Source organism: Carcharhinus amblyrhynchos, chromosome 25 (genome assembly GCF_965287045.1).
Source record: "Carcharhinus amblyrhynchos chromosome 25, sCarAmb.v2.hapA, whole genome shotgun sequence".
In the NCBI taxonomy this organism is placed as follows: domain Eukaryota; kingdom Metazoa; phylum Chordata; class Chondrichthyes; order Carcharhiniformes; family Carcharhinidae; genus Carcharhinus; species Carcharhinus amblyrhynchos.
In genome coordinates, this window is record NC_137348.1 from 9,067,431 (window position 1) to 9,082,015 (window position 14,585).

A 14,585-nucleotide genomic window follows, 5' to 3' on the forward strand; every position below is an offset into this window, starting at 1 on the left:
CTGTCTATCTACTCATCTACTGTTTGCAGGACCTTGCGTTAAGCACCTTAGGACTTCTCATTAAAAGGCGCTAAATAAATGCAATGTCTTGAGAGTCTCTTATTGGTCTTGGACGTGGTAGAGATGGTTCTAGACTTATAGACAATGCTGGAGGAATGCTGTTGGTAAATTTTATCTTTTGTGAACATTATACAATAAAGACTTGGCACGAAGCTCTACAAAGAACTCTCTCTCTCTCTCTCTCCATCCTCTTATCATGTGAGATTATGCCACTGGTGATGTAGGCTACATATTTACATATTTAACATTAAGCCTTTATGTTATAATGAGAAAACTGAACGTGACGTTTGCCTACATTAAAAACATCAAATAATTTTGAGTCCAGTTGTTGTTAAGGATATATAAAAGTCCAAACTACAAAGACGGCAAAAATGGAGACATGAGATACAGCCCTGTATCAAATTTAACAAGAGCACAGTAGTACAGTGGTTAGCATTGCTGCCTCACACTGCCTGGGATCTGGGTTCAATTCCCGGCTTAAGTTACTGTCTGAGTGGAGTCTGTACATTCTCCCCATGTCTGCGTGGGTTTCCTCCAGATGCTCTAGTTTCCTCCCACAGTCCGAAGGTGTGCGGGTTAGGTGGATTGGCTATGCTAAACTGCCCATTAGTATTGCAAGATATCCAGGTTAGATGGATTAGCCATGGTAAATGTGCAGGGTTACAGGGATAGGGCAGTGTCCAAAGATGTGCAGCTTAGTTGAACTGGCCCAGCCAAATTGCTCCTTAGTGTCCCAGGATGTAAGGTTAGGGGGATTAGTGGGGTAAATACATGGGGGCACAGGAAGAGGGCTTGGGTAGGATGATGTGTTGGAGACTCAGTGCAGAATCGAAAGGCCAAATGGCCTTGTTCTGCACGGTAGGGGCTTCTATGATTTGGATAAAAGGTGCGTGGCCTAAACAGCATGATAAGACATGGCAACTGCTGTAGAGTAACAGTAGAGGGCAGATTTTCCCAGCAATGAACCCTTTTGACGCCATGTTACATGGAGTAGCTTGTTGAGAAAAGGATATCACCCCATTCCCCCATCTCCCTCCCTCCCCTCCTCCCCCCCTTCCACCACCACCACCACCACCACCCCCACCCCCCCATAACACACACAAACAAACCAAACTGGAAAAGAATCACAAATAAACAAAGTTGCTCTGGATCTTAACTCATTGTATTCTCGTTCCACGATCACTTTTCCCTTATATCACAGCTAACACCCACTACAACTAAAGCTCATCGTCTGCTATTCATTTCTGCCACTGCTCCAGTCGTAGACACAAATGCCAGGTCTATTATCTGATCTACAAATAGTCTGCCCCTGATTAAAATCTGCCTTTATAAATAGACCATTCTACTCTTCCACAAGATGCTCATTTAACCATCTTCAACACAAATTGCTTCTTTCCTCTCAATTTGCACTGATGATCATCAGTCACTTGGCTGGAGAAAGCCAGGGAGATGATGGATCCTCAGCCTGACAAGTAGTTTGACGTGATTCCTAACTACTTCCCGTCACTTCTTCCTCAAATCAATCGATCTAACGCAGTCAGGAATTCTAGTCCTCGGCTGGGTTTGCATGGTAACCCTTCTAACCTTTGGGCAGCACGGTGGCACAGCGGTTAGCACTGCTGCTCTCACTGCGCCAGGGTCGCAGGTTCGATTCCTAGCCTTGGGTCAGTGCAGAGTTTGCACACTCTCCCTGTGGGTTTCCTCCGGGTGCTCCAGTTTCCTCCCACAGTCCAAAGATGGGTAGGTTTGGTGGATTGGCCATGTTAAATTATCCCTCAGTACCCCAAGACGGGGGAGTAGAGGGGAAAATTTGTGGAGTTACGGGGATAAAGCCTGGGTGGATGCTTTGTCGGAGTGCCAGTGCAGACCCTCCTTCTGCACCGTAGGGATTCCGTGACTTGAACGGTTATAGATGACAACAACATCTAAAACTCACCCTCTCCATCCTCACTACTCAATAATCCCAATCCCTCACGCGGCCATTTCCAAGCAGAGACTATATCACACTGATTTACAGCTATGAGCCTTGCACAATCTGGCCATTATAATCCTCTCGTTGTTAGCACTGTTGCTACTACAGGCAAGGCAGCCTGTTGCTCTAAGTGTTGGTTAGTCTGTACAAACAACAGGGGCCCAGGAATAAACCATTGCAAATGTGCCACTGGTCCTTAGTCCTCGTGTTCCACTCACCATCACTTTTTCTTATTTTCACTTCAGATAGCTCATCGGTTCCATGTGTTCATGAATGTGAGCATTGCTGCCAGCATCTGTTACCCACCCCCGATTAATTTGATTATATTATTGTCACATATATTACTAAAAACAGTGAAAAGTATTGTTTCTTGTGCACTGTACAGACAAAGCACACTGTTCATAGAGTACATAGTGGAGAAGGAAAGGAGAGGGTGCAGGAAACAGTGTTACAGTCACAGCTAGGGTGTAGCGAAAGATCAACTTAGTACAAGGAAGGTCCATTCAAAAGTCTGTTGGCAGCAGGGAAGATGTTGTCCTTGGTACGCGATCTCAGACTTTTATATTATTTTCCCCGATGGAAGAAGGTGGAAGGGAGAGTGTCTGGGATTCGTGGGGTCCTTAATTATGCTGGCTGATTTTCCGAGGCAGTAGGAAGTGTAGACAGAGTCAATGGATGGGAGGCTTGTTTACGTGATGGACTGGGCTTTGTTCACAACCCTTTGTAGTTTCTTGGGGTCTTGGGCAGAGCAGGAGCCAGACCAAGCTGTGATACAACCAGAAAGAATGCTTTCTACAGTGCATCTGTAAAAGTTGGAGAGAGTCATAGCGGAGATGTCGAATTTCCTTAGCTTCCTGAGAAAGTAGAGGCATTGCCTGTGGGAAGGGGAGGGGAAGGAGCACCACCTACAACACAATGGCTTCCTGGACCACTTCAGAGACAAATCAAGAGTCAACCAAACAAGGTCACAGGCAGGCCAGACTGGATAAGGATTTCTGAAAAGGGCAAGAGTGAACCCAATGAGTTTATGATTATTGTTCACAAGGCTAGTCCAGATTTACCAGTAAATTCCTCCCCCGCTGTACCCCCAAAGAGATTTCAGAAGCATTCATCCAGACCTCTTCCATCAGTTTTCAGTAACATTAACTATGCTGCAATCCCCATTTAATTCCTCTGTTCTCTGCAGCAACTCACAAAGACAGAGACTCTATCCCATCAATCACCTGCTCACTAACTGATTGGGATTTCTGCTGTATGACAGTAATCAAACACAGATAACCATGTTGCAACAACAGCTGAGAAGAGTGGAGACCGTGCTGCAGAATATCCTATATCTAATGCCTGGGCTTAACCACACAAGTCATACGTAAACACAATAGTACTGAAAGAACACTTATCCCAACAGATAATGCACTCTCATCTGCACATAATAAACATCAGAAGGAAGTACCTCAAAATATCAAGAATAAATGTCAACAATTCAATATTCATCTGGCACCTTGGGATCCACAAACTATAGAATCCCTGCAGTGCAGAAGAGGTTTTTGGCCCATCAAGTCTGCACCAACTTTGAGTATCTTACCCAGGTCCTCTCCCTCACCCCATAACCCCACACATTTTCCATGGCTAATCCCCCAACTGACACATCTTGGGACACAGAGATAATTTATCATGGCCAATCTGCCTAACCTGCACAGCTTTGGACTGTGGGAGGAAACTGGAACAGCTGGAGGAAACCCACGCAGAAATGGGGACAAACTCCACACAGAGAGTCACCCAAGGCTGGAATTGAACCCAGGTCCCTGGCGCAGAGGCAGCAGCGCTAACCACTGTGCCACCATGTCACCCCAAAATGTTCCCTCTACTTTTAGACAGGGATGAAAATCTGAATTCCGTGTGGTGTTTCTTGATTGAGGAGTGAGGTTAATGCTTAATTCAATAATCCCTCACCCGCATGCTACCAGTATCAGTAAAGTAATGCTTGCCCAAGAGGTGCTGGCATCATTTGGTATAAATTGGTCTGGAAGTGCAAGTGTGCTCCATTTGTGGGGGGTGGCATTAAACCAGATGGGAAAGATGGCTACAGAGGGATAAGAGCCAAACATGGGCAATCAGGACTAGCTTAGTGGTTAGAAAATAAAAGAGGCAGCATGGACAAGTTGGGCCAAAGGGCCTGTTTCCATGCTGTAAGCCTCTATGAGTCTGTCACCCAAATGACAGTCACAAGCGGCAGTGCCTGCCTTTCTGGATCTGTAAACAGATTTCAAATTGAGCACAGACCATAAACTTCAAATCACACCCCGAGTAAGTCAAGCCATTGAGAGTCTCCAGCCGAGACACCCATCAACACTTTCAGGGCAAGTCACTATCTATCTCAGCCTCAAAAGCCAGAACTATCTCTGCTGGCTCAAATACCTTCAATATCTTCAATCAAGATAGTAGGCATCACTTCCTGTCTAACAAAAACACTTCCTGTGCATGGAACCATCAAAGCAAAGTGATAGAATTAGTCACCCTCGGTATTCATTGAAGACAGATACATGCCAAAAGCAGAGGCAGGCCCCCTCGAGCCTGCTCTGCTACTCAATAAGATCATGGCTGATTTCGTTGTAACCTCAACCCAGGCAGCTGAACACAGGCTGCCAATGGTGAAGCAGTCACAATGCAGCAGGTTCTGGAGAGCAATACTGGGGAGGCAGAGATATTTCAGCAGGTTGTGGGGCTAGAGGAGGTCATACATACAGTGGGGTGGGAAAGTTATGGTGCAATGTGATACTCCGGGTGAGCATTTTAAAATCAAGTCTGGCCGCGAGTCATTCTCCCCATATCTACGTGGATTTCCTCCGGGTGCTCCAGTTTCATCCCACAGTCCAAAGATGTGCAGGTTAGATTCATTGGCCATGCCAATTGCCCCTTAGTAGCAGGGGGATTAGGAATGTAAATATATGGGGTTACAGGGATAAGACCTGGGTGCGATTGTTGTCAGTGCAGGCTCGATGGGCCAAATGGCCTCCTTCTGCAGTGTAGAGATTCTATGCTTCACTGAAGGCCAGTGTGGGTTGTTGGGCACAGTGGGTGATGGGTGAATGGGGCTTGGTGCAAGGAAATCAAGGGCAGCAGATTTGGGTCACCTTAAGGGTATTGAGGGTAGAATGGGATATTAGTCAGGAGGGCATTGGAGTAATCAAATCCAGAGGCAAGAAAGACATCGATTGGCTTGATGTTCCTGTGAAATAGCTTGAGATGTTTTGGTGTTATCTAAATGAACGTTATTATTTTTGCTTTGAGTTCCCAATATTGGCATTTTTCCCCATGGCAGTACGGGAATAATGGTTACCTCATACAGGGTACCAATCATAGCATATTCACTTTGCAGGTCTTGTGCATACACATAGAAAATAGAACATTACAGCGCAGTACAGGCCCTTTGGCCCTCGATGTTGCACCGACCAGCGGAACCAATCTAATGACCCTCTAACCTAAACGATTCCAATATTATCCATATGCCTATCCACTGACCATTTGAACGCCCTTAAAGTTGGTGAGTCCACAACTGCGGCAGGCAGGGCATTCCACGCCCTTACTACCCTCTGAGTAAAGAACCTACCTCTGACATCCATCCTATAACTACCACCCCCTTAATTTAAAGCTATGTCCCCTCGTGTTAGCCATCACCATCCGAGGAAAAAGGCTCTCACAATCCACCCTAACCCTCTGATCATCACAGTACACAGTAAGATCCAAATCTCTCTGCCCCTCCAATACCCCAACTCCCCCCTGTGAGCAGCACTCCAACCAGAGGCCAGATAGCCAATGCAGGCAGCACCAATGGGAGGGATGATAGCTGTCAGTCGTGATCTCATTAGTCAAACTTGATGGGCCGAATGGCCCTCTTCTGCTTCAAAGTCTTACAGTCTCTCCGCAATACACTTAGAGGGTGGCCTAGGATTTCAATGGGATGCGGCCACAGGCAAGTGTGGGCGTAGCGGCAGGTGGCAGGATGTGGAATGGGGGTCAGCAGCAAGTACAGGGTGTGACTTTCAGAAAGCTCCCCCTCCACCGTCCTGATGTTCCACAATCGACACTGAGTGCTTTAGAACGAGGGGGGGGGGCCTCCCCCAGGGGGTTTGCTTCCTGTCTGCTATGGCAATGCCCGCCACTGGTTGAATACCCGCAGTGGCATGGATCAGGCCCTTTAGTGGGCAATAATGCCCCAATAAGGGCCTCAATTAATAGTTGGGCAGAAAGGCCATGCATGAGCCTTCCCACCCTAAACTTAATCAGGGCAGCAGAACACATCCCTCTCTCCCATTCCACCCACCCCTAAACTCACCTCAGGGGTGGCATTAAATTCCACCCATCATTTCTTAAAAGCAGCATTATGGTGACTTGGAAATGTTCATATCATAGAATCACTGCAGCGCCACTCGGCCCATCGAGTATGCACCAACTCTCTGACAGAGTATCTTACCCAGGCCCTCCCCCTATCTCTGTAACCTCACGCATTTCCCATGGCTAATCCATCTTACCTACACAGCTCAGAACATTAAGGTGCAAAACAATGACAAGACGGAGCACAGGAAAGAGATAGGGAATCTAACAAATTGGGGCAACGACAATAATCCCTCCCTCAATGTCAGTAAAGTGAAGGATATTGTCATTGACTCCAGGAAGTGTAATGGAGGACATGCCCCTGTCTCCATCAACAGGGATGAGGTGGAAATGGTTGAGAACTTCAGATTCCTAGGTGCCCAGACCACCAATAGCCTGTCCTGGTCCCCCCATGCCAACGCTACGGTTAAAAAAGCCCACCAACGCCTTTATTTTCTCAGGAGACTAAGGAAATTTGGCATGTCTGCTATGACTCGCACCAATATTTGCAGATACACCATAGAAAACATTCTTTCTGGTTTATCACAGCTTGGTATGGCTCCTGCTCCGACCAAGACTGCAAGAAACTACAAAGGGGCATGAACGTAGCCCAATCCATCAGGCAAACCAGCCTCACGTCCATTGACTCTGTCTACACTTCCCGCTGCCTCGGAAAAGCAGCCAGCATAATTAAGGACCCCAAGCACCACGGACATTTTTTCTTCCACCTTCTTCCATCGGGAAAAAGATACAAAAGTCTCAGATCACGTGCCAATCAACTCAAGAACAGTTTCTTCCCTGCTGCCATCAGACTTTTGAATCGATTTACCATATATGAAAGTTGATTTTAATGGAGCAATCACAGCTTAACCCTACGCATTTCCTCCTCTTGTGAGCTGAACAGTGAATCCAGCTTGCAAAAAAATCACTACAGACCCTTTGAAATATTAGTTTGGGGAGACAGGAATATTGGATATCAAGATTCTAGTGTTCTAGCTTCCACTGGATATTGCAGACTTGGTGGGTCAGGTGTCTGAACTGAATTCAGATTGTTCCTGCTGGAACAATTATCTTTCTACTGAAGCTCCACGAATTGTAAATAAAGATTTAAGTAAACCACAGAGTGCTCCCTCAGCTGGTATGTGAGAAAATGGGAAATTGAGGAAGAAAGAATGAGAAGGTGGATTGTTATTTAAATGGAGGAAGGCTGTGGAAAGCTGGAGCACAGAGGGACTTTGTGCAGGGATGGGGTGTGTGGGGGGCTGGTTGGTCCTTGTTCATGACAGCCAGAAAGCTAGCATACAGGTACACAAAGTAATAGGGAAGGCTAATGGTATGCTGGCTTTTATTTCAAAAGGTACAAAAGGAATGGCCTACTTCTGCTCCTATATCTTATTTGCAGTGTAGTCCCTGTTGTAGTGCAGGAAACACAATAACCAATTTTCAAACAGTAAGATCCCATAAACAGTAATGGGATAAAGTAAAATTTATTTATTAGTCACAAGTAAGGCTTACATTAACGGCACAATAAAGTTACTGTGAAATTCCCCTAGTCACTACACTCCGGTGCCTGTTCGGGTCAATGCACCCTAACCAATACGTCTTTCAGACTGTGGGGAGAAACTGGAGCATTCAGAGGAAACCCACATGGACACAAGGCGAGTGTGCAGATTCCACACAGTGACCCAAGCTCGGAATCAAACCTGCGTCCCTGGCACTGTGAGGCAGCAGTGCTAACTACTGTGCTACTGTGCTGTCCATACTGACCAGACCAGCGTGTGCGTGTTAAATGGCAGAGCTGAAAGGATAAATATTGTCTGGGACAGCAGCCAGAACTACTTCAGTTCCAAAACATCAAAACTGCAATATCCTTTAGAGACAAGTGCTCAGATTGCCATCTCACCTCCCCCACCGACAGTGCGGCGCTTCCTCCAGCACTGCAGTGGGGAGCTCTCATCCTGAATCTGCTACTGAAATCTGAGGGATGTGGGAATAATTCCAAATTCCCTTGGGGCGGGGGTGGGGGGAGGCGGTTGTAGCCAGTCCTGGGGTTGGAGGGGACAGAGAAGAGGGACAAAACCAACATGAGAGCACTAGGGACAGGTTGAAGAAATCTTTTTAAAAAAATTGAAAAAAAATCAAACAGAAGAGAAATGATACTACAACTAAATTCCACCCCCACCCCCAAACAAAGAGATGCAGTTTGATATGTGAATGGTCAAGACATCATTCATTTCACAATGAGGTCAAACATTTTCACATCCAGAGAATAGCGTGTGTAAAAAAACAGTGCTATTTTATACCATTTAATCACTGCAGTCATGTGTTGTACTCCATGTTGCCACGGTGACAATGTCTGTAAATGTTTTTTTAAATATATGAATATTTATATTTCAATCACCCACTGCAAGTGATGACTGCGAATATGATCAATTCATTGACGCCCGCTGTTTATTACCAACGCCAGACCTCCAATACATATATTTATTTTTCTAAATGTACGACTTCATTTCTCTTTAACATGACCGAGTGTTACAAGGAGCTGAGAAATATCTGGGAAGGAAGGATTGAAGAGGTTTTATCCGTTTAGATCAGACACAATCCTCCACACACACACACACACACACACAGAGAGAGGGGGAGAGCAAGGCGCTGGATGCGGTGAAAATGTGGGGGAATATTTGCTGCCCAGAATCCGCCCCCACGCTGCCTGGAAGCAGGAAATGTGCCTCGATCGCGGATAAAGCAGCCCCAAGGTCAATGGATGCAGCAGAGGGAATGGAAACCAGGAGATATTGACACCTATCTATTACACTCAGGTTCCCCCCCCCCCCACCTCCCCCCCACGCCTCTGAGGGACTCAAAACGTTCCTTCTCCCTCCATAGATGCTGTCAGACCTGCTGAGATTTTCCAGCATTTTCTGTTTGGATTCCAGCAATTTGCTTTTATCCCATGTTCTGTGTGTGTAGGGGGCGGGGGGGGGTAGTGGGACAGGGTTAAAATGATAAATGCAAGATCTAAAATGTACAACTGCCAAATATTTTCCAGTAAATGTCCATTTCTTGGCGGGAGCGGGTGAGAGGCGGAAGGTTAAAGCTGCCAGGTTGGTGTTGGGAGCTGATCCAGCCTCTCTCTAATTCTCTGCCCCAACACACCAGGGATTTGAAATCTGATTTACCCAATGGCAAGCAAGAAGATTAGGGGGAAGGAAGGAATTCGGATTGCGATTATGTTATATTTATATCTATCCGTCTGTCTAGCTATCTGTGTGTGTCTGTCGGAATATTTATCTATTTATTTCCCTTCCTATATGTCTGTGTATCTATCTGTCGGTCTGTCTAGTTCTGTACCTATCTGTGTACCTATTTCTGTATGTCTCTGTGTTATCTGTCTATCTATTTCTATATCCATCTGTCTGTGCATCTATTCCTCTGTCAGTGTCTCTGCCTCTCTGTCAGTGTAGCTATTTCTGTGTGTCTCTGTGTGTCTGTCTCTGTCTTTCGCTATCTGTGTCCGTCTTTCTGTCTGTGTGTGTCTGTCAGTGCCTCTGCCTCTCACTATTTATCTGTCTCTCTCTGTGTCTCTTTCTCTGTGTGTGTCTCTCTCTATCAGTGCCTGTCTCTCTGTGTCTGTCTCTCTCTCTGTCTGTGTGTCTCTTTCTTTCTCTGTGTGTGTCTCTCTCTCTGTCTTGCTGCTGTAATCGAGCTGATGGATCCTATTCCCTCTATTTAAAAAAAAACAAAACCCATTCTCTCCCCTTCATTGTGAATAACAGCGGTAACACTGGGGAGGGAGGGGGAGAAAAATGCTTCGAATGGACTCACTTTCCGACGAAATTTTCCAGCACTGAGCTCTTGCCGGCGCTCTGTCCCCCCACCACCCCAATCTGGGGCAGGTCCAGGTTAGCATTCTGTCCGATCTGAGCGAAAGCATCCTGCATGCGATTAACCAGAGGAATCAGCTCCTCCATCCCGCGGTTCCCCATCTTTCACACCGGCAGCAGCAGCGAGGCTGAGACTACAGGAGGCAGGGGATGGAAATCCCCGGGAAACTCACTGCCCTGCCGATAAATAGCCGGGAGCAAAGTGCCTGCTGCCAGGTGCCGGTCTGGTCGCTGCGGGTTCTCCGCTCTCCGGCAGCCACAGCCCTCTCCGCTCGCCGCTGCCTGCGCTGCGCCCGATGCTGCGCTTCCGCTCCGCCGCGCAAGCCGGGCGGGTTTAAAGGGACCGCCCGGCGCGCCCAGTGCGCAGGCGCGCCCGCGCGCGGGGGCCGCCGGGAGTTGTAGTCCCCGCCCCCGCGACGCCACTCGGCCGGCGGCCAGTCCTGGACTACAACTCCCAGGGCGCACCGCGCGCCGCCCAGCCTCCCCCTCCCTGCCCCCGTGTCCCTGGCCAGGCTGCTGCTGCTGGACACACTGGCTTCAATTACAATTGCAATGGGGAGGGGGCTTGGTGCTGTCACCCTCCCCTTCTGAACCATCCCTCACCCTTGCATTCAGCTGCCCTAAAAAAAAGAAGCTGATTAATGCCTAAAATTGATCCAAGATCAATCCAGAAGTGTGCAGGTTCAGTTGGATTGGCCACCCTAAATTGCCCCTTAGTCTCAGGGGGAGATCAGGATTGTGGTCAATGCAGACTCGATGGGCCGAATGCACTGTAGGAATACCTGATTCTATAATGGATAAAATGCCGCATATGCTGGAAATCTGAAACCAGAAAAAACAGAAAGTGCTGGAAAATCTCAGCAGGTCTGACAGCATCTATGGAGAGAGAAACAGAGCCAATGTTTCCAGTCAGGATGGCCCTTCGTCAGAGCATAGAAACAGAGAGCTCATCCAGTCTCGAAAGGTTGGCTCTATTTTCTCTCCACAGATGCTGTCAGACCTGCTGAGATTTGCTGTTTTGTTTAAAGCAAATATAGATCTGAATTAATTGCAGAAAGGGCTACTATTCCCCACACCACAGGTGTATATGGGTGGCACAGTGTTGCAATGGTCAGCACTGCGGCCTCACAGCGCCAAGGATCCGGGTTCAATCCCCAGCTTGAGTCACTGTGCGGAGCCCGTACGTTCTCCCTGTGTCTGTGTGGGTTTCCTCTGGGTGCTCTGGTTACCTCCTGCAGTCCAAAAGATGTGCAGGTGAGGTACATTGGCCATGCTAAATTCTCCTTCAGTGTACCCAAACAGGTGCCAGATTGGGGTGACCTGGGGATTTTCACAGTAACTTCATTACAGTGTTAACGTAAGCTTACTTGTGACACTAATAAATAACTTTATAGGTGCAATCATTATGAAGCAAACTGAAAGCCACAATTATTCCCTTTTAAAATTAATTCTGTAAGGGCTGGAATCCACTGGCACTTGGTCTATTTACTGGGATGTAAATGGGATGACACACTATTATCATTAACAAGGCATTGGCACCAAGACCAAATTTTGGTTACTTGTTCCTGGGATATGAACATTGTTGGCATTTACTACCCATCCCTAATTGCCTTTGAGGAGGTGGTGCTGAGCTGCCTTCTGGTCAAGGGTAACCCCCAGGATGTTGACAGTGCGGGATTCAGCCATGGTAATGCATATCCAATGACTAAGGGGGATAGTTAAACTCTCACTTTTTTGGAAATGGCATTGCCTAGCACAAACGTTACTTACAACTGATCAGCCCAAACCGGAATGTGCAGTATAATTGTCATGCTACAGAGGGGTAAGGACATCCCTGTTGCCATCAGACCTTTGAATGGACCTAACATTTTTCTCTACACCCTAACTATGACTGTAACACTACATTCTGAAGTCTCTCCTTTCCTTCTCTATGAATGGTATGCTTTGTACAGCGTGCAAGAAATAATACTCTTCATTGCATCCCGATACATGTGACAATAATAAATCAAATCAAAACCACATTCCTTGTCTACTGGGTGAGCAAGGCAAGTGATCACTTTGGAACCAGAGATTAAATATCCGCTCAGATGTTAGTGCGTGTACCTCCTCCACAATCAACCTCACCACCGGTGTCCCACAAGGCTGTGTTCTCAGCCCCCTGCTATACTTCTTATACAACTATGACCGTGCGGCCAAATTCCCCTCCAATTCGATTTTCAGGTTTACTGATGACACCACCGTAGTTGATCAGATCTCAAACAATGACAAGACAGAATACGGGAATGAGATAGAGAATCTGCTGAATGGGTGCAACGACAATAATCTGTCCCTCAATGTCAACAAAATGAAGGAAATAGTCATTGAGTTCAGTGGAGGACATGTCTCTGTCTACATCAATAGGGGTGAGGTATAAATGGTCGAGAACGTCACATTTTTAGGTGTCCAGATCACCAACAACCTGTCCTGGTCCCACTGTGCCAACACTATAGTTAAGAAAGCCCATCAACGCCTTTACTTTCTCAGAAGACGAAGGAAATTTGGCATGTCAGCTGTGGCTCCCACCAACTTTTTCAGATGCACCATAGAAAGCATTCTTTCTGGTTGTATCACAACTTGGTATGGCTCCTGCTCTGTCCAAGACCACAAAAAACTACCAAGGGTTGTGAATGAAGCCCAACCCATCACACAAACAAGCCTCCCATCCATTGACTATGTCTACACTTCTGGCTGCCTTGGGTAAGCAGCTAGCATTATTACACACTCCAAATATATTCTCTTCTATCTTCTTCTGTAAGAAAAAATTACAAAAATCTGGTCACATGCCTTCGCTTAAACCACATTTGAAGTGCTTGGTCAGGAACCCACTGTGTCAGATATGTGATGGGATATCAGACTGCATCAAGCCACTTGTTCTATGCTACCCACATCACCACCATATATCCTACACTTGTCATTACTAGATCAGAACTTCCTACTTAACAGCGCTACGGTAGCACAATGGTTAGCACTGCTGCTTCACAGCTCCTGGGATCAATTCCTGGCTTGGGTCTCTGTCTGTGTGGAGTTTGCACATTCTCCTTGTGGGTTTCCTCTGGGTGCTCCAGTTTCCTCCCACAAGTCCAAAGATATGCGGGTTAGGTTGATTGGCCATGCTAAAAAAAATTGCCCCTTAGTGTCCTGAGTTGCACAGGTTAGAGGGATTAGTGGGTAAAATACGTAGGGATATGGGGGTAGGGCCTGGGTGGGTTTGTGTTCAGTGTAGACTTGATGGGCTGAAGGGCCTTTCTCTGCACTGTAGGGTTCTATGATTCCACTCTATGAGCACATTCACCAGATGGACTGCAATAGTTTAAGGAGGTGGCTCACCTCCATCCTTTAAACTGCCAACCACTGACAAGTGCCTCTAAAGCTGATATTCATCAGATATAATTGCAGGCCTTGTTTCATTGATGTTTATAAATTGCAACCAATGCCAAAAAATCATTGCATGACAGAGGGAGAGAGGCAGCTAACAGAATAATAAAGCCCAAGGTGGGAGCCTGATGGAGGTCAAAATTATCAACTGCACTCAAACCTATCCAAACTTATCCTATCCAGAGGCACAGCCAAAAGACCATAGAATAACTCAGAACAGGGAAGTGGCCATTCAGCCCAACATGCCTATGCCAGTTCATTGGAAAAGCTATCAAATTGGACCCTATGATCCTGTAAATATCTTTCCTCCAAAGATATGTGGGTTAGGTGGATCGACTATGCTAAATTGCCTCTTAGGGTCAGGGTAAAATGCATGGAGTTATGGGGGTTAGAGCCTGGGTGGGTTTATGGTCTAGGCAGACTTGATGGACCGAATGGCCTCCTTCTTCACTGTAGGTTTCTACGATTTGTGAAATGTTGATCAAATTCCCTTTGGAACGTTACAGTTGAAATTGTTTTCCATCATCCTTCAAGTTACAGTCAGATCAGTTGTGTTCTTGTTGAATGGTGGAGCAGGTTTAAGGGTTCAAGGGGCCAACTGGCCTTCCCCTGTTCCTAATTCGTATGTCCCTGTCCTTCCAGGCAACACATTCAAAATCATAACAATGAACTGTGTTTGAGAACATGTTTTGTCATGGGTCTTTTTGCCAATTACTTTAACTCTCGTTGTGGAACTTTCTGCCACTGGACACAGCTTCCCCTTGTTTACTCTGACAAAAAACTGTTTTGTGATTTTAAAAACATTGTCCATCCAATCTCATCTTAGCCTTCCCTGGTGGTGGAGAATGAGGTTAGTTTCTCCTGGTCCTCCACATAACTGGGAG

At 46.6% G+C, this 14,585-nt stretch overlaps 1 protein-coding gene across 4 annotated transcripts in view; it reads right to left on the reverse strand.

The window, feature by feature from the left end:
• The window catches only part of LOC145358427 (dynamin-1), a 263,584-nt gene extending 253,005 nt beyond the window's left edge, over window positions 1–10,579 (reverse strand). For 2 of the 4 annotated variants that reach the window (XM_080212495.1, XM_080212493.1), the window contains exon 1: window positions 10,229–10,579. In XM_080212495.1, the coding sequence (XP_080068621.1) occupies window positions 10,229–10,389 (161 nt within the window). In that variant the 5' untranslated portion in view covers window positions 10,390–10,579. The remainder of the gene's footprint in view (window positions 1–10,228) is intronic. The other 2 variants (XM_080212496.1, XM_080212494.1) reach the window with 1 other exon arrangement.
• Window positions 10,580–14,585: the final 4,006 nt, after the last annotated feature.